Genomic DNA, 24,451 nt, shown 5'->3' on the forward strand with positions numbered 1-24,451 from the left:
ACTTTAAATATTAATTATCATTGAAAAATTAATCTATCACTACAAGAAATTTGATTTTTTGCGACGAAATTTTTTCGTCGCTAAAAATCTTATTTTCGTCGCTAATAGTATTTGCGACGAAATATATCATCACTAAAAATTTGTAGAGAAAGCCTTGTAGCAAAAGACCTTAGCGACGAAAATATTTTATTTCATCACAAAAAATAGTAAACCCAGATGATGAAGTTATGTACTGTATTAGCGATGAAAATATTTTGTCGCAAGAGCTTAAATTTTCGTCGCTAAAATTGCAACAAAAAAAAATTTCGTCGCTAAATATTTTGATTAAAAAAATTTTTTTCTTATTTTTTGCGATGAAAATTAATTTCGTCACAAAACATAGCGACGAATTTCATCGCAAAATAATTTGTCGCAAAAATTTCGTCGCAAAAATTGCGACGAAAAAAAATATTCGTCGCTATAATTGCGATGAAAGAAAATTTCGTCGCTATAATAGCAATGAAATAAAATTTTTGTCGCTAAAAGGGCGATGAAATAAAAAAATTTCATCGCTATAATTGCGACGAAATAATAATTTCGTCGCTATAATTGCAACGAAATAAAAATTTTGTCGTAAAAAGTTTAAATTTTTAGCGACGAAACTTTTTTTCGTCGCAAAAATAGCAACGAAATAATTTCGTCGCAAAAATTACGACGAAAAAAAAATTTTGTCGCTATAATGGCGACGAAATAATAATTTCGTCGCTATAAGGACGATGAAATAAAAATATTCATCGGCATAATTGCGATGAAATAAAAATTTCGTCGCAAAAGTTATAATTTTTAGCGACGAAACTAAGACTTTCGTCGCAAAAATAGCAACGAAATAAAAAATTTCGTCGCAATGAATAATAAATGTTTTACTTTTTTGGGTTCACAAATTTTTTTGCGACGAAATTAATATTTCGTCGCTAAAATAAATTTTGGATAAAAAATAAAATTTTTATTAATTTTTCAAAAAAATCTGCTCAAATACAAATTATCTGATCAAACATATTTTAAATAAACAGTATGTTAACACAATAAAAATATTCTAAGTCAAAAGACCAATTTCAAATAACAAAAAGTTTCATAACCATCTTTGTCATATACAAAAATATAAGTCCATACACCATTTTAAATTTAAAATAAGTACAAACTAAGTATGATCTGACTCATTGGCCTCGTTCCCTCCTCCAGGCGTCGATCCCTGACCCGATACGTGTCGCGATGGTGGTGCAGAGGCGGCATCATGTGACTGTAGAGGTGCTAACTCAGAAGCATCAATACCGAGCCGTCCCGCCACCGCAGCTACGATCCTCTCGAGCGTCTGACTACGATTCATCCAGTAACTAATCTGATCTTGCATCATGCTCATGGATGTCCTAACTGCCTCTGGCACCGATGCATCATCAGACCGACCGGATGACGAACTGCGTGATTTTTTGGACCGCATGCTATGACCAGATCCTAGCTGCCGCCCGAGGACGGTATCCAAAATCGTATCATCTGTCATCAAACAAACCTGCTGCGATCCAGTATCACCATCAGATCCCACCTCCCTCGTCGCCTGCTCTCTCAATTCTAACATTTTTTCCTTCACAATAAACCAAATAAAATCATAAATTTTTTTCAAACTCTTTAAAAGTATTCAAAATGTAGAGTAATGATACTTACATGATGCTGCCTCACCTCCTCGGTCGCGAACTCGCCACTCTTGTTTTGATAGAATTTAGCATAGGCGTCGACTCCGGATAGTCCCTGTTCAAACAAAAAAAAAGAAAAAAAAGATATAAAAATAATATAAATATTTAATAGAATCAATCTTGCGTGTGAAAAAAAATAATGTACCATCCTCTTCATTCCCTGTGCAAAAGAGGCACTTCCTTGCGTGTGAATAGAATCAATCTTGCTCCTATTCACCTTATTCGCCTCCGATCGTCGCTACAAAATACATACAATTATAACCAATAAAGGACATAACATAATTAAAAAAACTTGGAACACTAGACATACCTGAAATGCCTCACTTCCAAAATGCTCACATAACCACCGCCAATCGTCACTAGACCCAGCCCAATTTCTGTATGGCTGGGTCACATGATCAATCCCCTTCGCCTGCAGCTCATTGCAGTATTTATGAAGCCTACATCGCCGATCTCTGTATCTATTTGCAGCCATTTTGAGAATACATGCCGTCACTTCTTCGTCAGTGCAATTCTCGAAGTCAATATTATCCTACACAGTAATCATACCAAAAGGCAAATACATGAAATTATTCATATAATAAAAATTTATTTATATAACCAAAAATAATATGGATCATGTAATGATATGCAAGACATCCAAATTTAATTCTTACCCTGATGTGAGAGACTAGAGCATCACGGTATCAAGGAGCTACATGCTTGAAACTTTCAGCAGCCCACGAAAAATGATTCCACATATACAAACTGATCTCATTTGCGACGATACTAGCCTCTGTGCCAACCGGATGATCTCGAAATATATGTACCTTCGGTTTTTCATTGTGTGTATGCACATATTTTTTCAAAACAAGACCCCTACTAGGACCACGCAATGCACGTCGATGCAGTGTTCCTACATGTAAAAATTGATGAAATGAACATATATCATGTATCACTAAATGCATATAACAAAAAAATATATATGGTTTATAAATTGATAGAGATGTACCTGTAAGGGGATGATGCTGCGGTACCATGGCCTCCGGCTGGGCAAGCTCAGGCTGAGCACTAGGCGGCTCTGTGGACTCGGGCAACTGAGTCTCATCTAAATCCTCTGACTCATCATGCAAAATGCTAAAGTGAGGATGTGTATCATCAAGCGGAGCCTGCTGCCTACCCCGTGAATGTCTACGTCCAGGACCAATCATGATGCTGCAATGATTAAAATAATTTAAATCAGTAAGTAATCAAAAAAACTCAAGTATTACATGATATAATAAAAAAAAATAAATTGAATTACTTATTCATATTAATTATTGTTCTCAGATTCTGAACTCGTGTCCATATATTCATCTTCGACGGGAGTCATAGAAGACTTCGACCCTGAAGTACTATCATCATTGTCGTTAACGAAGTCATTATTGGATCGTGCTCGTGTCCGTGCCCTTATGGACGATCCAACAACAGAAACATCCTCAGGTTCATAGTCGTCTCTTTGTAATTGTCCTATGTCAATCGTATCATCTGGCACTAATATGTTATCTGGTGCTTGCATTTGATATGCTTCATTTTCAATAATTGCACAGACTTCATTCTCAAGATGTTCATCGTTCGGGCATGTGAAAAGTGCAGGATCAAACAAATGCCTATGCTGAGCCCTTATTGCAACTCGCCAAGGCTCTTTCATTTTGTTATCATCAATATACCACACTAGTCTTGCTTGCTTTGCAAAAATATAAGGATCACTTTCATACCATACATGACCAGTGTGGACACTGACGAGTTGAGGATCTATAACAATTGGCCTGTGTCGTCCTAAGTCATACCATCGACACTTGAATAACACAATCCGTCGAAGACCACTATATCTCAACTCTATAACCTCATGCAGAACACCAAAAAAATTTATTATTTCACCCTTGTGCTCGCCCTCCATGCTTATTCCATAATTCTGTGTGGTTCGATCACGATCGCGATCTTCCGTTAAGAATCGCACACCATTGACTATGCATGCTGAATATACTGATACACGTCTGTCAGGTTTTCGTGCAAGTGCAGCTAAGTCATTACTGATACAGTTAGGATTGTCTATACGTAGCTGAGCTATCTACAATTAAAAGAATAATAAGCAGGTTAAATTTGACAAAATAAATACTATATAAACAAACTTTTAATCATGGATGAACATGAACATAACTTACCCGTTCGTCAAACCATGATGCGAATTGATTCCTATGTCGTGCTGCTGCTAATGTAGGATTACTTCTTCTGAGCTCACTTTCGTGTTCTCTGAAGTGATACAGTAATACCATGTATATTTTAATTTAGAGTCCACGTGCATTCATTGATATATCAACAAATAAAAATTAAATGTATATACTCACATCATGTAGGCTTCTACCTCCTCACAATTGTTTAGCACATACCAATGCATGTCATCCATTTCTTGTGGTGTCAACATTCGAAAATCTTTTTTACCATATGGTCGGGCAACATTGGAGAACACGGACAATCCATCGGTCAGAATCTCGTCAACATCAATATTTCGCTGTGGCCTTGTAAATTTGGTCTCCACTCGTCGAAGGTACATAGAGCAGAACGTCAGACATTCATTCATAACATGTGCCTCTGCTATTGAACCTTCAGGCCGTGCTTTGTTAGTGACGGTACTCTTGTATTCACGCATCTCCCTATTCAATAAATTATCAATTGATATCACATATAATAAGAATACAATAATGAATAATAAATATTACAATATCATACAATTACCTTTCAATTGGGTACATCCATCTTGTATGTACTGGCCCACCCAATCTAGCCTCATGTGGAAGATGAACAGAAAGATGCACCATGATATCAAAGAAGGCGGGAGGGAATATCATCTCGAGCTTACAGAGAGTAATGATAATCTTCTTCTCCAATATGTCGATCTGACTTCGTCTCAATGTCTTCGCACATAAGTCTCAAAAATAAGTTTCCAGATCAAGTAACGCATCACACACATTATCTGGCAACAATCCGCGCAAACCAACTGGGAGCACATGCTGTAGAAGTACATGACAATCATGACTTTTCATCCCGACGATCTTTCCATCTTTCGACTTGATGCACCGTTTCAAGTTTGAGGCGTATCCATCAGGAAACCTCACTGATCTCAAATATGAAAGAAATTGATTTCTCTCTCTTCGATTCAGTGTATAACATGCCAATGGCTTCACCAGCCTATCCCCTCGTCGAATCAAATGTAATTCCTTTTTAATCTGCATATCCTCTAAGTCAAGACGAGCCTTCACGGTATCCTTTTTTCTTCCTTCGATATTGAGAATGGTATAAAATACATTATCAAATATATTCTTTTCAATATGCATGACGTCAAGATTATGTCGAAGAAGAAGCATTTTCCAATATGGAAGATCAAACAACTTGCTCTTTTTTCTCCAATTTTCGATACTTGTTCGCACCCCTACTTGGCTGGCCAGACCCTTACCAAATATGACATCCTGTGGGTTTGGTAACTTATTTAAAATATTGTCCGTAGACCAGAATTTTGGCTGCGCACGTCGTTCATGCTTGCCATTGAACTTAAGACTTCTCCTCCATCTATGATCATCTGGCAAGAAACGTCAATGGCCGGTAAAACAAATCTTTCCGCGAATACGGTCCGATGTAATATCATCGTTACAAGTTGGGCATGCTTTATACCCTTTTGTACACCATCCAGAAATATCGCCATATGCAGAAAAATCGTTAACTGTCCAAAGCAATGCTGCATGCATACGAAAGATGCCTCCTACAATATGATCATATGTTTCGCATCCTTCTTCCCACAAATATTGTAACTCTTCGATCAATGGCTCTAAAAATATGTCTATGTCTCTTCCAGGGGCACGGGGACCCAGGATCAACAAGGCCAATAGATTAAAAGGTGATTTCATGCACTTCCATGATGGTAAATTATAAGGAAATACCATAACAGGCCACATACTATAAGCAGTACTAAGATTACCATATGGATTAAATCCGTCTGTTGCCAACCCTAGCCTGACATTTCGTGAATCAGCTGCAAACCATGGATGTTCACGATCAAAATATTTCCATGCATCTCCATCTGATGGATGTCTCATGACATCATCGTCCATATTATTTACCTCCTTATGCCACCGCATGTCACAAGCAGTATGCCTCGACATGAACAATCGACGCAATCGTGGTGTAATCGGAAAGTACCGCAGAATCTTGCATGGTATTTTCTTTTTCTTCTTATCCTTACCACGACTTTCTTTCCATCTGCTTGAATGACAAATTGGACATGCTTGTAGATCTTGTTTATCCTTCCGAAATAGAACACAATCATTCGGACATGCATGTATCTTTTCACAGCGTAGGCCCAAGTCATCGACTCCCAAACCGAGTCCTTTCAATAATTTTTTGGCTTCATAATGACTTGAACGAAATAACTCTCCCTCTGGCAGTAAGTCCTTCAAAAATTTGAGCAACCAATTAAACGAGTTGTTTGACCACTTACCAAGTGTCTTCATGTGTAATAACTTTATTACGGCGGACAACAGAGAGTACTTCTTACAACCAGGATAAACATCACTTTGTGTATCTCTTAATAGACGCTCGAATCTATCATTTATAGATATATTAATGTCCTCTTCAGCTTCTTGTCTCGGAATGGAATGCTGATGTTCTGCTCTCGCTTCTACATTTACTTCAAATAATTCCGGATGAAGATCCTCTAAAATTTCTCTATCTTCTTCACCAAGTATTTGTCTTTCACGACTGCATGATCCACCGACTGACGACGGATTTATGGGACTCCTGGACAACATGTTCGAGCTAGTCGGCAAATCTTCACCATGACAAGTCCATCTCTTGTAAGTCACATCTATACCGTGTTCGTATTAATGATTCTGAATGTCCGATAAGGTACATCAAAATAAATTCCTACATCGACGACATGGACAACGAGCTTTCCCATCTTCTCTAGTATGATTGGACGCCACATTCATAAAAGTCGTCACACCCGTAATATACTCGGGACAGAACTTATCACGCAAAGACATCCAACCACGATCCATACCTACATATTTATGATGCAAACTATACAATCAATTTTATGTAATAATAGTTGACTAACGCCTTATATCTCCTACCTATAGGGTGATGGTCCTATTCCATTCAGGAACGTAAGAATTTAATATTGCAATACATGTCTTATATATCAAAAAAATTTCGGCAGCATTTCGACGCAGTTCTCCAGATACACAAGCATTAAAATTGTGCTATGTATCCAGAGAACATGATCGAAAATACCGACAAAACTCTGTGATATACAAGCACATGTGTTGCAATATTAAATTCATTCACGTGCCCAAACTGTCCACGAGGACAATTCGAGAATAGTGTGTAAAGCACCAATATTTTTTTCATAAAAAAAAATATTGGTTTTTGCACGCTATCCTCGAACGAAAATTCTAAGGCTTATAAATTTAGAGAGCTTTGAAAGAAAGACAAGCTTTAGTATCAGGTAGCGCTGTAAATGTAGTAAACCGTATAGAAAAGAAGTATAGGTGTATATCGTGCACATATGGCAAGGAAGATAACAAGCTTGCAGAAAGAGGGTGCAACACAGTTTAAAAACAGCTAATTTCTACAGTTACACTAGCAACATGAACAAAAAAAATATATATATAAATAAAATAAAACAAGGTAGATAAAGATTAGCCCAGCTCATTTATAAGGTAAATTGAAATTCCTTGAGTTTGTATAGTTTGCAATCCATAATACCATATGGTTCACCAAAAAGTCACATTTCCTTAACGAAGTTAATGACAGGATGATGACCAACAAGTTCTACAGACTATCTGTTACCAGGACACCACAAGCTTCATAATATTTCCTCAGCATAGCATTGTGAATCCAATTGGAATGCCAAAACTAAAGCAAGGAATTTTCCTAGCCAACCACCAAAAATATCTGCATGAGAAATTTCATCAAGAGCTAATCCTCCAGTAGTTGTTAGAGATTTGTCACCTTAGTGTGAGGTAGAATGACATTCTCTTTCAGTATTTTCAATCTCATTCTCTTATCAATGCGATTAAGAAGAACCAACAAACAGAAATGAGATCATCAAAGTGACCAACATAATGGGATAAAAGACAAACGTAAGCCAATGCAAATATTATGCTTCTCCTCCCAGCAAACAGAAAATACAGAAATATATGTTTGCACCCAGGAAGAACATGAACCCGATTCAAGCCGGTTACTGGTATTTTATTTTTTGTCATGTATTTCTCCTAATTAATCCCAATCCCACAAGATAAGAAGATAAACTATGAAGGATCAAAATATTTGAACAACAACAACAACAACAATAATAATAATTGAAAAAAAAAACTCAGCATTTACACTCCAAAATTGCAGAAAGGATTCTATTGGTCCTTCAAAACCCTAGATCCAGAATCGTGGAAGGGCACAAAACCTCGGAGATGATCTGGCACGACCGGAACCTGGCGGTCCGGTTCGCAGCACCGGAGGCGACGAGGAGGAACAAGAGGAACTCCTCCAGGAAGGCACCAGAGGCGGCCGCATCCTTGGCGTCGGGAAGGGCGGCGAAGGCGGAGACGAATCGGACGGTGCGCTCGGTGGCAAGGGAGCGGCGGGCGCAGTCGAAGAGAGGGGTTAGGGCTCGGGCGAAGGAAGGGAAGAAGAGGCCGGGAGGGGCGGAGGAGCGGAGGGCGGAGAGCTCTCTCAGCTTCCGGGTGTGCACGGCGTGGGAGAGCCGGCACTCGTCCAGAACCCTCGCGATCTCGCGATCTCGCGATCGCACGGCGGTGCCGGCCCGGCAGCGACGCGGCGGTGCCGGCCCGGCGGGGACGCGGCGGCGGCTGCGGCGGCCCTACGAAAACAAAAAAAAAACACAGACTGAGAAAGGGAGGGAGAGGCCAGAGAAGAGGGATTGGAGGGAGGCGGGAGAGAGGGTGGCGAGGCGGGAGGGAGATGGCCGGCAAGCTGGGAGGTGGGCTCGATCAGCGATGGGGGGCGGGCTCGAGCGGCGACGGTGGCGGGGAGGGAGGGCTCGACGGCGGTGAGGGAGGGCTCGACGGCGATGGGGAGGGAGAGAGAGAGAGGATGGTGGCGGGGAGGGAGAGGACTTACCGGGAAGACGACCGGCGACCGGGGAACGACGACTGTTGCCGGAGATCGGGGAGGGAGAAGATTTGGATGACCGCGGCGGAGATCGGGCCGGGAGGGAGATCAAGCGGTTTTTTCAATTAGGGCAGAATATCTTCGGTTTTATTTTTAAGTAAAACATATTTAGCGACGAAATAAATTCGTTGCTAAAAATAAATTTTCTGTCGCCAAAAAATTTGATTTTTTGCAACAAAAATATTTTCATCGCAAATGATTAATTTTTGGCAACGAAAATTTAATTTCGTCGTAAATGATCGGGAAATCAAGTTTCTCGCAACGAAACAAATATTTCGTCGCTAAAAATTAAATTTTTGGTGACGTAATTATTTTCGTCGTAAAAAAAAATTTAGCAACGAAAAATTTTTCCGTCGCCAAAAAAAAAATTTTTTTGCGATGAAAAAACTTTCGTCGCTAAAAATCAATTCTAGCAACGAAATTTAAATTTTCGTCGCAAAATATTCAAAAATTTTTTAATAAAATAAAATTTAGCGATGCAATAGTTTCGTCGCTAAATATAAATAAAATTGATCGCAAAAGTCCTTTTTTTTTAGCAACGAAAAATCAATTTCGTCGTAAAAAATATAATTTTTTGGCGACAAAATTTTTTTTTGTCGCAAAAAATAAATTTTTAACTACGAAAAAAAATATTTCGTCGCCAAAAAAACTATTTTTTGCAACGAAAAAAAATTTCGTCGCTAAAAATGAACTTCTAGCAACAAAAAAAAAAATTTCGTTGCAAAAGATATAACTTTTTGCAACACAATTTTTTTCGTCGCAAATACCTAATTTTTGGGGACGAAATTTAAATTTCGTTGCAAAAGCCTACTTTTTTGCGACGAAAAATATTTCGTCGCTAAAATTTCGTCGCAAAAAATCAAATTTCCTGTAGTGTATGTGCAATAATTTTCTATAGATATATAAGTTAAGCAGTGTATACAACCCATCATTAACATATTTAATTATTTTTTTTGTTATAATATTGTAGAAAGCCATCCTTGCACCTTATTGGAACATCAATACAAGATCTAGGCCTGGGGTGATCGCCCAGTTTGACCTGCCCCAGGGCCGGCCTGGGTGCAGCAATGCTTTAATTGTTGGATTTTGTCTCGGTGGGTGGTTGCACGGACAGGGCAACAAAACATGTCAAGAGGATGCTTGAATCATAGCGACATATAATGGGCTGGCTTGGAAAAATAATGTGACAAGATGCAGTAATAGTATTGCACCTCACATGTCATCAATGGCTGGTTCTAATGCTCGTCAACATGCCTGCAACTGTGGGCTCCGCTTGTTGGCACCTTTCCAAAGGGCTTGCTTCTTAAAGGAGATCTGCTGTTCGGATCATAGGTATTACTCAAAGATATTGCACGTCAATGTAATATGTTGGTATCATACCGCATAAGACATAGCAAAGGCTGCTTATGGATTCACTGGTGGTAAGTTATTAGCAGGGTATGCAATGCTTCGTTTGGCTAACAGCATCGCATTTTGATGGATGTGGCTAAACAACTTTGTTTAGTTCTGTGAATGCTGCTGTCAGCCGTTGGAGCTTTGCTATCTGAGCACTTAATCAGTTACCATGATTCAACCTATGTAGATCTAACAAGCAGCCTCCATGGTGGGTGTTACTGCTGGAGTAACTCAAGGTGGTTGACTTTTGATGAAGCTTTTAAGTGGAAAATTGTATATTTGGTTTGAAATTTGTTACTTCTCAACGGGACCTAATGTGGTGGAAGGGTAGCTGTCAAACATGACTGAAAGCAGTAGATGGATTTGGGGTGGCAGAAATGTGAAAAAAAAAAAAAACAAAACAAAACAAAAACAAAAAAGTGCACGCAAGCATATGTGATTATTTATTTTTTGATGAATAACTTCAAAGTATATACAGCATCTTATTGTTCTTTTTAAATACCGTAAAGAATCCGTTCCCCTTTATTTTTTCCGTCACCGGACACCGCATAATTTGCACCATGTTAGCTATGTTGGCCTCGGGGATCCCGTCTCAGTTGCAATATTTTTATCAAATTCTTATATCCTGTGTATTGAAAATGAAGATTATGGAATTACGAAAGAAGCACTGGCGCATTATTTGGAGTTGTCTCGTTCGCTTTCTACCACTGCCGTCGTCACATCTCCGAACGCTGTGTGGCTGGTGATATGTATTATATATGCAGGAGCCTGCACATTGTTGTTGGGAGATTTTTCCAATGACAAGGAGCACATAAATTACAACGCCTTTCCCTGTTTTCTCTCATAGATCTCTCCCCAAAATACCACTAAGAGAAGAAGAATGGATAGAGGAAACAAAACGGCGGACACCATGGCCGAGTGGATGTCTCAGGTGCAGTCGGATTCCCCGGAAGCTCATAATGATGCCCTGCAGGCGCTCTCTTCCCTCACCAAGGTCAGCACTCACAACAGGAACCTCCTCGCCCAGACACAGGATGCCATCCCCCACATCCTCGCCCTCTCCCAGTCCCCCTCCACCCTCACCCAGACCCTCTCCCTCTCCGTGCTCTTCAACCTCTCCCTCAACCCCAACCTCAAGCAGTCCTTGGTCGAAGCCAACATCATCCACCACCTCAACTCCATCATCCTCTCCCCCAGCTCGCCGCAGGCCGGCAAGCTGGCCGCCTCCCTTCTCTGCAGCCTCGCCATGCTGGACAAGAACAAGGCACCTTTCGGCGTCGCGGGCACCGTGGAAGTGGTCATCCAAGCGCTCAAAAGCCATTCCAACAGCTCTGCGGCCCACCACCTTCTCAGCTCTTTGTCTGAGCTGGTGCAGTTCCACGGCAACTGCACCCTCGCTATCCGGGCCGGAGCGGTGCCTGCCCTGGTTCAGATCATGGAAGGACCCGCGCGGGACCTCGCCGGCTCTTCCCTTGCAATACTTGGCCTCATGGCAAGGTTCGAGGAAGGCATCCAGGCAATTCGGGCGGTCGATGGAGTTGTCGGCTTGCTGGTGGATGGGCTGACGTCGGGATGCATGGTGAGCAGGGAGAGCGCCGCGGAAATTCTAATCAAATTGTTCGCGGCGAGTGACGAGTGTCTGAGGGAGGCTGCGAGGAAGCACGAATTCTCTTCTTTGCTCGCCGATTTGTCGATTCGGGGCTCAGACAAGGCTCGCCAGAAGGCCGGGGTGCTCATGCAGATACTCATGGAGGCCAATTTGGATTGCTTTGTCCAAGAAGGGGTCTCCATGCCTCCGTGGTTCTGAGATGAGATCACCAAGCAGGCAGGCATGAGTTGCAGCTAGCGGGACAGCAAAAGAATCAGAAACTCCTTCAAGATTCTCTTCCTTCATGGGCTTTGCTCCCTTCCATATTTTGTTTCATTGTTTGCCGGCACCTTCCTCTACGTCATATATATATAGGTTTCTTCTGTTCCAGACACCGTTTTCTAATCGTCATGAATATTCTGAGATTGTGATGCATGTGGTGATCCAATGATTTTGCTCTTTGCAAATTCTAGACTTGCAAATTTAGGCTTGGATTTAATACGAAAGCATCAAAATCGTTTCGTATGTAGGCATGCATTATACGTTGCACATCCAAGGCTTACAGTCCATGATGAATTTCAGATTTTTATTCTTAATTTATTTTTTTGGGAGGTTGAAGCAGGCTGGGAAAGATGAATTTCAGATGTTGACCTGATAGTACGTAGCAAATCCGAGGTTTAATTTACATGTTATAGGTGATAACTTTGCTCATAGACATTGGGTGCGGTCCAGCAGTGTTATACATGGAAAAATCCTTCAGAAGAGGAGACTCCATCGCTTTTGTTGTTATTTTGAGAACGCAGAGCTTGGTCGTTTACTAAGGGCACACCGCCGATACCGGCAACGCACACAGATTTCTGATACGGGCCTCGACGTATCAGAGCAGCAAAAGATGCTGCAAAGGCGCTTGCACATCTCCATTTGAGGAATATATCCTCCACCGTATTTGCTTGTTTTTCGAGTAATTCCTTATCTACTGCACACAAAAAAGTGAGCTACATGGCACGCAGATGGGGACATCTAGCCTCCTATCTACTCCCATGGCTAAAAACATTAACAGGTCACCCACCCTTCAAACTCCAAATAAGCCGCAACTACATCAGCTCGGCACATACCAATTGTGGCAGGTGAATATCTAGAACCTGAATTCCTGAGCATTGTTGTAATTCTGAGACAATTAAATGTGCTGCTGGATTTAGAGCAGCCCAGAGTCATAAGAATGCAGAACAACAGTTATCGAGGCCTCTGCGAAGCTGATTCACAATTTAAAATCTCAGGTCATGGTGCCACGCGGCTACCATAATGCTTCGACAGATATCGATCGATATCTTGCCAGCAGGCAACATTCGATGGCAAACATGTGACGATGTACTTTGGAAATATTCCCATCGAAATTGTCCGAGCATATTAAATAAAATGGTCAGGACAGCACCTATCATTAGCCTTATTATTGCCTCTATTTCCATTTAGAATCCAAAGCCGCGAGATTTGGCATCTCAACATAGGATTCCCCTTCTCTGAAAGCAAACAGAAGCAATAGAATCCAGTTCTAGACCTCTTGTCCCGACCGAAAACTCTCAGAATATATCGACATTGTATTTGTTTCCCTTATTATCTCCACCAGAGCATGGGCACGACGAATTCCAATCGGGGATCACACGAGCATTACTGTACACCTTCCCGGCTATTTCCTCCTCCCGGCAGGCCATTCTTCCTCTTGGAAATTTTCAAGATTAAAGAAATAAAGCTCTACTTGAAAACAGTAACAACCAACTGGTGTGGTGGTTAGTTGCCTGGTGTCATTCCCAAATGGTGCCCATCTCAAAAGACATGCACCAGTCTATAAATATATATATGAAACCTAACGTAACGAATCAGAATAACTTGCTGATCGGATCGACTTGATAATTCTGTAGACACTGGTGAATGTTCATTGATTTCACTCATTGGTGCCATGCATGATCAAACATTTGACTTCATCGTATTCTAAAGATTTATAGCACATTCCTCTTGCATGTTTAATTGGTTAAGGCAAATAGTGATCAACAAAATGGCAGTTCTAGCTATCTCCGGGTATAACTGTATTTTCTTTCATAAAATACCTAGAACAATGTTATAACAGGTAAAGTATTTCGTAACAGCTGGAAGATCTAGTTCCCACAGATGGACATGTTTCGTTTGAAGATTAGCATGGAGGAATCTAACATTTGTGATTACCTATATATCTAGGTGGTCCAAGTGGCAATAACTGCTCTTACTTTTTGCTGGATCTTGGATAACCATACCGTAAACATGAAGAGATACTTTGCTTGTAAAAAAGAACATTTCTGAGAAAAAAATTGAGATATTCCCTTGAGGCAGCTGCAAAAACAACCTTGTTTATTCTCTTCTAACACTCCAACTATAATTAATACCTTGATGGTGGCTATGGTTGTGCTTTTCTTGACAATTCGTTACAAAATAAGATGGACCCAAGTTGCTTTGTCAACAATTTGTTAAATATATATAAACACTATTTTTTTTTTTTTTGAATAGTTTAATATTGTTATCCACCACCATCTCTACGAAATCAGTACAACTGAGGAGGCCGAAGTGCGTCTATTCTGTTTGTCAAAGGGCGAGTCGACGAAGTTAACGGGGAGGAAATTAAGGACTATTTAACAACTTTTCCTTTTTTTTATTTAATCCTTTTATCGGTTAATTTTTCTATTAAATTTCACCTTTTTTGGGGTACCTCTTCTCAATGTCTCTTCAGTATCAGGGACAGATTTTGCCTCACCTAAGGCTTCCGAGTTCCGAGCGTAGCTCTTTGACTAATATGTTTCATCTTCGAGTGATGGTATCATGCTAAGCATGGCATTAGAAGATTGTTGTTGAATTGATTTTTTATTGATCCAAGTGCTGCTCGCCCATATGGAGTCGTTAGTTGACGCGAACTAAGAGTTGAGGGGGAAAATAACGAGGAAGAGTTCGAGAGAAGGCATTTGTTAGGTAGCTTTACACACACCAACATTGTTCGGCTACTTTATGTGCAAGAAAGATGCTCCTGTCAAAAAAAAAAAAAAAAAAAAAAACATGACTCAGGTGTCCTAACATCAACACCCTCGTTCTGTCAAAAAATTAATGAAAGGACATCCACTTTTATAATGCATGAATTTAAACTTTACCATGGCATCGATGCTCTCACCCTACAAGAAAGCAACCAGCAGCATAAAGTTTTTTACTTTATGCCTCCAGACGACATCCAATGTTCCAAACTAGTCCGCATGAACCGATAGGGTGTGATTGTTGATAACAAGATAATTGGATTGTGTTAAAAAGGAACTTGAATGCATGTGAATGTTTAATTGAGACTTTTGGCATTTTTTTTTTCCTGGTAAACTGGATTTATTAAATTAATCCAGAATAAATACAAATCAGAAAATAAAATCTTGAGACATTCAGTAGGAATCTCCATCACAGTGATCCATGGAGTAGATTTACTGTAATTAGCCACATACATCATAATCCAATCTACTATGCTATTAACTAAATGTATATGATTTCAAAAGATTGTAGAAATGCTTTTGTTCCCCTGCAATCTCATCAAAATAGATAAGCACCAGCATCTGAAGGAGCCGATCTAGAAAACCATCTAATAACTGTTAAAGAATCTTGATCAAGAATAATATAAGTTGCTTTCAAAATTTTTATAGCATAAGATGCATTTTTCCAAACAACACAAAATCCTGTCATAGAAACTGTGGTGCCAAACAATCTAAGGCTGCTTGCCGCAACCAATGATGCTCCACTTGTGCTTCTGATAACAAAGCTACATAGCTCCACCCAGGTCAACTCTATTAAAAATACGGTCAACAAAATTAACATTGAAAAAACCACGAGATGGTAGCTTCCAAGAGAAAAAGATTTTTTGAGAGAGTGTAGAATCCGCAAATAAAGAGCCATGCTTTGTCCCAACTATCGAGGTCCCCTTTTAAGGCAATAACATTCAAATATTTTTGTGCTTGATTTGAAACTCTCCTAATAATCATTCTAGAACCGTGAATGATAGTTTGGTATATGTGATTATTCCAAACTCTATCCAAATCTGATGTCCTACATAAAACATCAACACTGCCTTTGACCGTTGGTTATCCTCACTGGATCTCTTTTTAATGATCTAGAGAAAATCATCTAAAGAAAATAAAGGAATAATCGAAGCACCAGAAATCGGAGCCAAAAATCTGCAACGCAAAAAATGATATGAGAAATGGATTCCTCTAAATTATAGCATAAATCACGGTCAATGCTTATGTAAAATGCCTCGGAAGTCGATTTTTATCGACATGCCGAATAATCCTACACGTTAATTGCAGGAGCCGTACATGTCAGATGGTTGCACCTTAGTTCAATTAATTAATGGCTTAATTGAACCCATTTTTTGTTTCCATCAACGCTAGGGTGATTCACTTCTCCACATGAATGACTGGGACACGGCAGGGCATGAGTAAGAATCAAGGCAGGGGGCAGGCATGGAATAAGAGGGAGAGCGGATGGCCAGTTTGGTCCGGACGAGCGCTAGGCCTCTGCGAGGGTCCAGTTGGTCATGTGATCTTCGATACTTTCAACCCCTCCCATGATGGGTGGCTCTTCTGCCCCATTCCCAATACTACCCCACCACCACCACCCCAACGCCGACCAAACCATCGACAGCAGAGAATAGAGAAAATCGAAGACATCCCAAGAAACCAAAGCAAAGATCGATCGTATGCTTTTGCGCTTGCTCCTAAATCTCAGGTTCGTGCTCAGCTTTTCCATGAAAAAAAAAAAGAAAAACCCTTTTTTCCCAATAAAATCTTCGATTTTTCTTATCTTTACTTTTTCTTTGTGTTTAGATCTTTATTTTCAATCTATTGCGCTCTTCGTTGAAGCGTGATGTGATTCTTGGGTGCACATTATTAAACGGTTGAGAGATAGCAATCTTCTTCTTTCTTAAAAAAAAAAAAAAAAGAAAAAAAAAAAAATCTTGTCTTGATGCTTTTTACGATGCTATTGATGAAAATTTATCATCTTTTCCAGTATCGTCGTTTTCTGCTTTCCAAATCATGTTCTGCTTCTTGGATGCCTATCTAAAGAACGATCAAGAAATAGAAATTCGATGTTTTTTTTTTTGGGGAGGGGGGGGGGGGGGGTTCAAAATTTTTCGGTTTGATGCTTTTTGTTAAAAGATGCTTTCAATGTAAATTGATGCTCTTTATTCATGCCCTCGTGTTGTCTTTTAAATCATGTTCTGATTCTTGAGTACCCAATGGTAAGACGATCAAGAAATGGCAAGCCGACGGTCTTTTGTTCAAAAATTCTTGGTTTGACGAGCACTTTAATGATCTTAATTAAGGCTATTGCGTTTTAGATCATCTTATGATTCTTGGATACCTATGTATAAAAGAAACAAGATGTGGCCACGGTTCCAGGTATTCTTGGGTTGATGCTTTCCTTTGATACTTTTGGTCATCCCCACTTCCCGTAGGCATCGATTCCTGTATCCAAAGCTAAAGCATCGAAAGTTGCTTTCTTTCCCTCTTTCCCCCTTGGTGTCTTATAAACTCGACACATAATGCATGTATATATCCATTTTCTCTGGCCAGAGTTTCTCTATTCTCAAAATAAAAAGGGGTTCTTTTCCGAATTTACTTATTTAGAGTCCTTGGATCTTTTTCAGGTACAGCTCTGAGCTGTCGATAGACATGCTGGTGGACATACTGATTCATGTGTTCTTATTTGCATTCCCTTCATCATGTGTGGGTATAAATGGAGAGGTTAATTGGGTGATTCTTTGTTGCAGGGAGGGTTGCAGTTATCACAGGGGTTGCTGGGGTCTTGACGGCTGCTTTTAGTGCCTTCAACATGAGCTACGGGAGCAGCTCGCTTGCTTCTGGTTTGGTTCCTTTCCTTTTGTTCATTATTGTTCTGCTGGTTGTTGATTTGTTTTGTGGGTCGATGGTTGTAGTGGGTGGGATATCTTTATTGCTTTCAGTCGTTTAGTGCATTAAAGTTGGTTTGTGCAGGTGCTAAGACTGCAGCAAGGCATTTTGAGTATGGGAGGACCCATGTCGTCAGACCCAAAGGAAGGCACCAGGCCACTATAGTGTGGCTTCATGGTCTAGGTGACAATGGAGCGAGGTATTTATTGCTCTTACACTGTTATTATCGTTGTCTTTAATTTGGTTGACTTGATGAGTACTATGGCATCATGCTATTGGTTATTGACTGGGTAGACATCTTCTGCTTAATAATTCGAGACATTAGATCGCATCATATTAGTGCCTTAGCTGTGTGTGTAGTTTCGGTCTCATATCCTGATAAACTGAAGGGAAGGTGGGAGCATAGACTTCATTGACAATATATGGCTGCTGATTGTCTCCTGTTAGCTGCAACACAAAGCCTGGCTAGGCATACACATCTTCACTCATCTGTCTAGCTTAGGTGGCCGCTAAAAAGTGTTTGTATTTTCTTTTGAAACATTGTTTCTTTAGCTTTTATTCTTAGTTTTTTCATGTTTTTATTTTTCTTGTTTTCTGCGCTTGTATCTTGTATTGCATTCACCCAGATGGTTAGCATTCGTTGTTATTGCTTCCCAAGGCAAATGTCTGGAGTGGAGTGATTTTTCTATCATGCTGAAAGAGGGGATAAAACTTAGCTAATGTTAACGCCCTATTGCCATTAAATAAGGACTCATGTTTTACCATATGGAAACTACTTCTGGTTCATATGAGGCTGCCATTCTGGTTGGTTGAACAAGAAGAGGGGCATTACAATTGTGAACATTGTAAGAAATATTGGAACTTTTTTTGTTTCTATTTTTTTCATTTTCTTTTATTTGTGAGCTGTGATTGGGCATTCATCAATTAAAAAATCAAACTTGTCTAATGGCTAGACTTTCAGAGCATTAAGTTAGTAGCTGGGATTGTAGTTGGTGTATCAGATTTTTCATTTTTTTTGTTACTTTTTCTAGGTTCTAACAACACATCAGTAGAAATTTCAGTACCTTGTTTAGTGTTTTGCTTTCTGTTTCAGTTTGCTGTCTTTCCGCACCATTTTGCACACTGATAAATTACAGATATAAATTTGTTGAGCTTGCAGGTTAACAAAATACACCATTATGGTATCAAGTTACCGGTCATTCTGTTTTTATGTAGTATCTTTTTGGTCTAACTGTTATGCATCCTATATGATGGAGTTTTTTCTTAGTTATTGTCCATTTTTCTTTTAGTTTTGGTCGCATTGTAGTTCTTAACTTGCTGTAAACTTCAGGATCTTCGTATCTGTAGATATATGCATGTGTCAGGTCATAATTTCTTACTTAAGCTGTTTTTTTTCCCATACATATTATAATTTCCCTGAAGAGAAAATTGCATTCCGAGTCAAACAGAATTTTTACCACATAAAGACAACTTCACACAAGTCATGGTTCAACATGGTCCTAAAACTGTAGTGGACAAACCATCCAAATCGAAGATCATAGTTGCATCATAAGCTTAATGCATTAGCTACAGAATGTCATGGTTAGATTTTTCTCAAAGGAAAGATTATCCATGGTTGGATACAAATTCAATGTCTTCTTTTTTTTTTTTTTTGAAAAAAGAAAAATCTTACCCTTGAACGTGATCCACTTTTTAGCAAATATATTTAAAATATTGAACACCAATAAAGGCAAATGTGTAAAAGGCAAGTTTCAAATACCGCTGAAAACAGATGGGTACAAATGACACTATACTGTTCGTACAATCCCGTTTCGACAGGTTTCCGGCACTGGTACAGTGTGTCAGTTTGCGATGTGGTCCCATAGTATGTGTTGGTACCTGGTACCGTACCATTCCTGCCAAAAAGGTACAAGGAATGGTACTAGTATTTGGAACCTTGGTGAAGGACTATAATCTCTCCTTTCTTTAATTTGTATTCTATCTTGAGGTCTGTGAAAATATTTGCATTAAACCTTCTATCCTAGAAGGGGCATAAAACATGCACCCTCCAACGCCCCCCCCCCCACCCAAACCCCACCCCCTAAAAAAAGTTAAAAATAAAAAACACACACACACAAACATACACACAAAAAAAAAAAAGAAGTCAGCCTAATCTTTCTGTTGTGTTGTTTTACTACACTCTTATAGTAACAAGCTTTGACAGAGATTTTATTGTTCATAGAGCTTCCTTTTGACAAATTTGGGCATCTATTTCTTTTTCAATTGTACATTTTATATAATTTAAAAGAAATTTTGATTGATTTGTTCCTGATATTGTGGGATTTTGGTTCTTCCTTCTGCAGCTGGTCCCAGCTCCTGGAGACCCTTCCTCTTCCCAATGTAAGAATAGGAAATATCATATTTTAAGTTGTTGATAGCATTTAGCTAAGATAGCCTATGCATTTCTTTTCAAACCCTTTCATTTTTCGGCTATAAGAAGCTTGTGTATCATTTCATGGTTCATCATTTGTTGGGTTTTTATCAGAACCTTAATGAGCTTATTCATTCATGCAGATTAAGTGGATATGTCCAACATCACCTACTCGACCTGTAGCAGTTTTTGGTGGATTTCCTTGCACTGCGTGTGAGTTTACTAGCTTAAATATGATACGTATACTTTCAAGATTTATTTGATAATTGCTGTGAGCTTCTTAGCTGTGCTTCATTTATCTTGAACCATATACTCTCCACTTCTACCATACATATAAATGAAAAACACCTTATGGGACATTAGAGATCCTCTGATGTAATTTTGATAGGGATTCTTTTATTTTCTTTCTTGTCTTTTAGGGTTTGATGTCGGGGAGTTATCAGAGGATGGACCTGATGATGTTGAGGGAATGGATGCTTCAGCTGCACATGTTGCAAACCTGTTATCAACAGAGCCTGCTGATAGTATGTTTCCAAGGATAAAGTTGTTGGACTTTTGCTTGCTCTGTATCACTATCTTATTAAGGCTATATATTTTTTCATACATTGATTTTTTTCAGAGTTGGGATCATCGTTCCTTTGCAAAATAGTCAGCAAACTACATATCCTAAAACTACTCCTAATTTAGTTCTTTATGTGATGAAAACTTTATAAAATGTGGTTATAGAAACTCAAAAGTGTGCAGACCATCTACCTTCATAAAAGAAATGAGGCAGCATGTGAAGTTCTGATTGGCAAGTCTTCACAAATCTTCATAAAATTTCAAACTTGTGCATCTGTAGCCAATAAATATGCTGTGTTTCAATTAAACACACACCACCAATATCACCTATGTTTTATGCGTTTTTATGACTACTGACTTATTTCAATTGATTACCACAGTCAAGATTGGTGTTGGTGGCTTTAGCATGGGCGCTGCTACCGCACTTTATTCTGCTACTTGCTTCACTAATGGAAAATATGGAAATGGCAATCCTTACCCTGTCAACTTAAGTGCAGTTGTTGGCCTAAGTGGCTGGCTTCCATGTTCCAGGTCTGTCCTATCATCATTCACCACATTTTATATATTCGAGTCTAAGTAAATCCCAACTGCAATGTCATTCTTGTGTTCTCTAGGAGCTTGAAGAACAAGGTGGAAAGCTCTCAAGCTGCTGCAAGGCGAGCTGCCTCCTTGCCATTGTTGCTTTGTCATGGAAGAGGTATTTATATATACAGACATAGAAACAGCTACTGTATTCTGTTTTCTGCATCTCCACTTACATCAATCAGGGAGATTGTTATTGTAATGTGTTTTCTAGTTATTTTTGTAATTACTAAGCAGCATGAATCAAGCAGAAAAAGGAGAAAGATAAGGCATTAGAAGTGATTATCCTATTTTCATCAATGACTTATTGAATGAGTTACATAATTTTGAGATGAAACCCCAGAAATTTGATCTTATATTGAGTGATGATCATGATCAGGTTAATAGCATACCTGACATGCCTATTTTTTAGAACAAATGTACGGAAATCCATTTAGGATCAATTCATTCATAGCTGAGCCTTCAATACAGGGATGCTTGCTAGTAACAAACAAGTTAAGCCACTGGCAAAGCCAGAATTTCTCAGGCTAACGAGGTGGAAGAATTAACAGAATTTCTAAGTTATAATCACTGATCTTTGAGGCTGTTGAGGTTGCCTGAACCAAGCACAAACTAAAACGTTTCTATCTTGGATTAATTTTCAATGATGATGGTATACAAATATTAATGTATTATTGGCAAACTAACACCAAAAATTAATGTGAAATGAATAAGTTGAGTGCTGAAAAACAGTTACAATCACCTCTTATCATGGAAATGAGTAGAATGGAATTAGGGTCATAAATCTGTTTTAATGATGGAACTTGCATATGGATCCCTACTTTCATGGTAAAATATCATGTTATGAGATGTAATCTGTTTGGTCATTAGCAGCATTGCTTGCCACAAATATGAATTTTGGTCAAGTAACACTCAAAAGCCCCCTCCAAAGGCATCTTGGATGCTAGAAGTGAACGAGATATCTAATAACGAAAGAAGGTGCAATTTACTGAGCATGTATCTCTCAGAAAAGAATTACTTCTACAAGTAGCTAAACCACCTTGGATAATTAGAAAGCTTCAGGACTGAAGGATTTGGGTCACTAGAACTGAAAAAGATATGATGTAGGCCAGCTCAAAATCCACAGTTGAGGAATGCAGACTTGGAAGATGCTTTCTACAGAAATTTAATCACAGCCTTTCTTTAACTTTTGTGCTGATTACATTAAGACTTTGCAGTCTCAAGGTTTGGTTCATATCAAGTGCTGATTGATTTTCCTTGACTGCACATGTAAGAAACAATCTGAATGCTATATAAAAGCATCTTTATTTCCCAATTTTTCAATTCCAGTAACAAACCGTAAATTAGTTTTCTCGCTTAAAGACTTGAACATGTGAATTTCTATGGAAAAAGGATTAACATTTCTGGATTCTAATAAGTGGTCTAGGAGGAAACTCTCTTCAAGTTGGTATTTCGATGATTCTATGCATAATAAGAATCCCACATCCTTCGGAGTCCAGATTCATAAAGATTTGTTTGTTATAGCAAAACCTACAAATTTTTAACTAGATTATGAAAGTAATATAGCAAATAAATCTTAACAATTTCATAAAAAGATATATCAGCACCTAATCCATCCATGTTTAAATCTTTTTGAAGTTATCCTGTGTCTAAAATTTTTAACAGCCACATGCACTGTAAGTAGGATGGTAAATGGAACAGATGACAACTTGGACTTAAATAAGAGCTCAAAATGATGAACTAATCCTTCTTACTGCCTTAGATCATATGCTGATAATTATTGCCTGATCATCTAGGAATCATAATCCATCAAAAACTCTCAGCATTATGTGGCATTAAACTTGTCAAGGGAATCTTAAGTAAGCTCTGGGACCTTTCTAAATCATAATTTCACTTCAAGTCCTTCAAAAATGTAACTGTAGGCTGTAGCTCAACTGGTTGGTACTTTCCTCTCCAGTTGAGAGGTCTCTGGTTCAAACCTGACGGGGTGGGAATATTTAGCCACCATATTCTCAAAAAGAACATAACTATAGCATTTGGCTCGGTTTTTCAAGCTAATCTGATGGTGCAGTATAAAGCTATAAGCATCACCATTGTTTTCAGAACAAATATCTTATTAATTGACTTGGCAAAACATGAAGTTCTTTGAGTCTTTGTAGGTAGAGAGCATTGTGCAAGCGAACTTTAACTGCTTTCTTTTTATTTGGGTGGGGGTAAACGCAGGTGATGAAGTTGTGCTTTATAAGCATGGAGAGAAATCTGCTGAGGTTTTCCGATCTACTAATTTTCAGAATCTTACCTTCAAAACTTACAGTGGGTATGTAAAAGTTTCCTGTAGTACTCTGATTCAGTTGGCCAAACTTGGCGGTTTTTTCATGTTTAGGAATTTGAAACTGTGCAGGCTCGGCCACTACACAATCCCTGAAGAGATGGAAGATGTCTGCAAGTGGCTTACTGCAACGTTGGGGCTTGATGGATCTCGCTCATAATTAGAGAATCCATCTTTGATTTTGGATATTACTGTGGAATGGGGAAAGAAAAGTATCCTACAGCTGTAATGAATAGATAAAATTATGGATAATTTTTAGATGCGGGTTTGGGGTATATGATATAGTTGCATTTGATCATCTTAGCTTCTTCTGGTCCTGCTTTTTATTCAGAAACTTTGTCTATATGCATGCTCGTTGATGCTGGTAGTTGGATGTCATTGATATTGGTGTCTTTAAACATATGCAATTCAATACCCTATCAGAGAAATTATCCTTGCAAAGATTAGTGTATGGGATTCAGATTTCAGCTCTACTTTGTTTGTACGAAGCAAAAAATTAGCATTTATTCATAATCTTTGCAATTGTGACTTTGATATTTAATACTCTTTAAATAATATTATTAATAATAGTAGTAATAATAATAAAAAGACTAACTTCATCTCCGCTCTCACAAGAAAACATGCATTAAATACACGCATGGGACGTGAATCATCCTTGCAGGTTATTCATGTTTGTTCAAAGCTTACTATTTTCTCTCTTTA

At 38.9% G+C, this 24,451-nt stretch overlaps 3 protein-coding genes across 3 annotated transcripts; 2 read left to right on the forward strand and 1 right to left on the reverse strand.

Moving 5' to 3' along the window:
* Nucleotides 1-1,659: 1,659 nt before the first annotated feature.
* On the reverse strand, nt 1,660-2,199 carry LOC140856364 (uncharacterized). The gene is made up of 3 exons (XM_073253471.1): nt 2,035-2,199; nt 1,870-1,962; nt 1,660-1,779 (listed from the first exon to the last, which is right to left on the reverse strand). The coding sequence occupies exons 1-3, from the start codon at nt 2,197-2,199 to the stop codon at nt 1,660-1,662; spliced, it is 378 nt and encodes a 125-aa protein (XP_073109572.1).
* Nucleotides 2,200-11,229: 9,030 nt separating this feature from the next.
* LOC105040220 (U-box domain-containing protein 8-like) lies at nt 11,230-12,126 on the forward strand. Its single transcript, XM_010916647.1, has one exon. It carries the CDS (start codon nt 11,230-11,232, stop codon nt 12,124-12,126), a length of 897 nt encoding a protein of 298 aa, XP_010914949.1.
* Nucleotides 12,127-16,454: 4,328 nt separating this feature from the next.
* On the forward strand, nt 16,455-24,190 carry LOC105040196 (uncharacterized). Its single transcript, XM_010916617.4, has 10 exons — nt 16,455-16,683; nt 17,729-17,821; nt 17,952-18,066; nt 20,210-20,246; nt 20,421-20,490; nt 20,697-20,801; nt 21,219-21,369; nt 21,453-21,535; nt 23,644-23,737; nt 23,822-24,190. The coding sequence occupies exons 2-10, from the start codon at nt 17,791-17,793 to the stop codon at nt 23,907-23,909; spliced, it is 774 nt and encodes a 257-aa protein (XP_010914919.1). The 5' UTR covers nt 16,455-16,683; nt 17,729-17,790; the 3' UTR covers nt 23,910-24,190.
* The last annotated feature ends 261 nt before the right edge of the window (nt 24,191-24,451 follow it).

This window comes from Elaeis guineensis, chromosome 3, assembly GCF_000442705.2.
Source record: "Elaeis guineensis isolate ETL-2024a chromosome 3, EG11, whole genome shotgun sequence".
Lineage (NCBI taxonomy): Eukaryota > Viridiplantae > Streptophyta > Magnoliopsida > Arecales > Arecaceae > Elaeis > Elaeis guineensis.

Coding starts and splice junctions, on each gene's coding strand:
- LOC140856364 (XM_073253471.1), bottom strand. CDS start 2,199: ATGGCTGCAAATAGATACAGAGATCGGCGATGTAGGCTTCATAAATAC. Junction 1,963..2,034: donor TTGGAAGTGAGGCATTTCAG/GTATGTCTAGTG, acceptor TGTATTTTGTAG/CGACGATCGGAGGCGAATAA. Junction 1,780..1,869: donor CACAGGGAATGAAGAGGATG/GTACATTATTTT, acceptor TTGTTTGAACAG/GGACTATCCGGAGTCGACGC.
- LOC105040220 (XM_010916647.1), top strand. CDS start 11,230: ATGGCCGAGTGGATGTCTCAGGTGCAGTCGGATTCCCCGGAAGCTCAT.
- LOC105040196 (XM_010916617.4), top strand. CDS start 17,791: ATGAGCTACGGGAGCAGCTCGCTTGCTTCTG. Junction 20,802..21,218: donor ATCAACAGAGCCTGCTGATA/GTATGTTTCCAA, acceptor TGATTACCACAG/TCAAGATTGGTGTTGGTGGC. Junction 21,370..21,452: donor GGCTGGCTTCCATGTTCCAG/GTCTGTCCTATC, acceptor TGTGTTCTCTAG/GAGCTTGAAGAACAAGGTGG.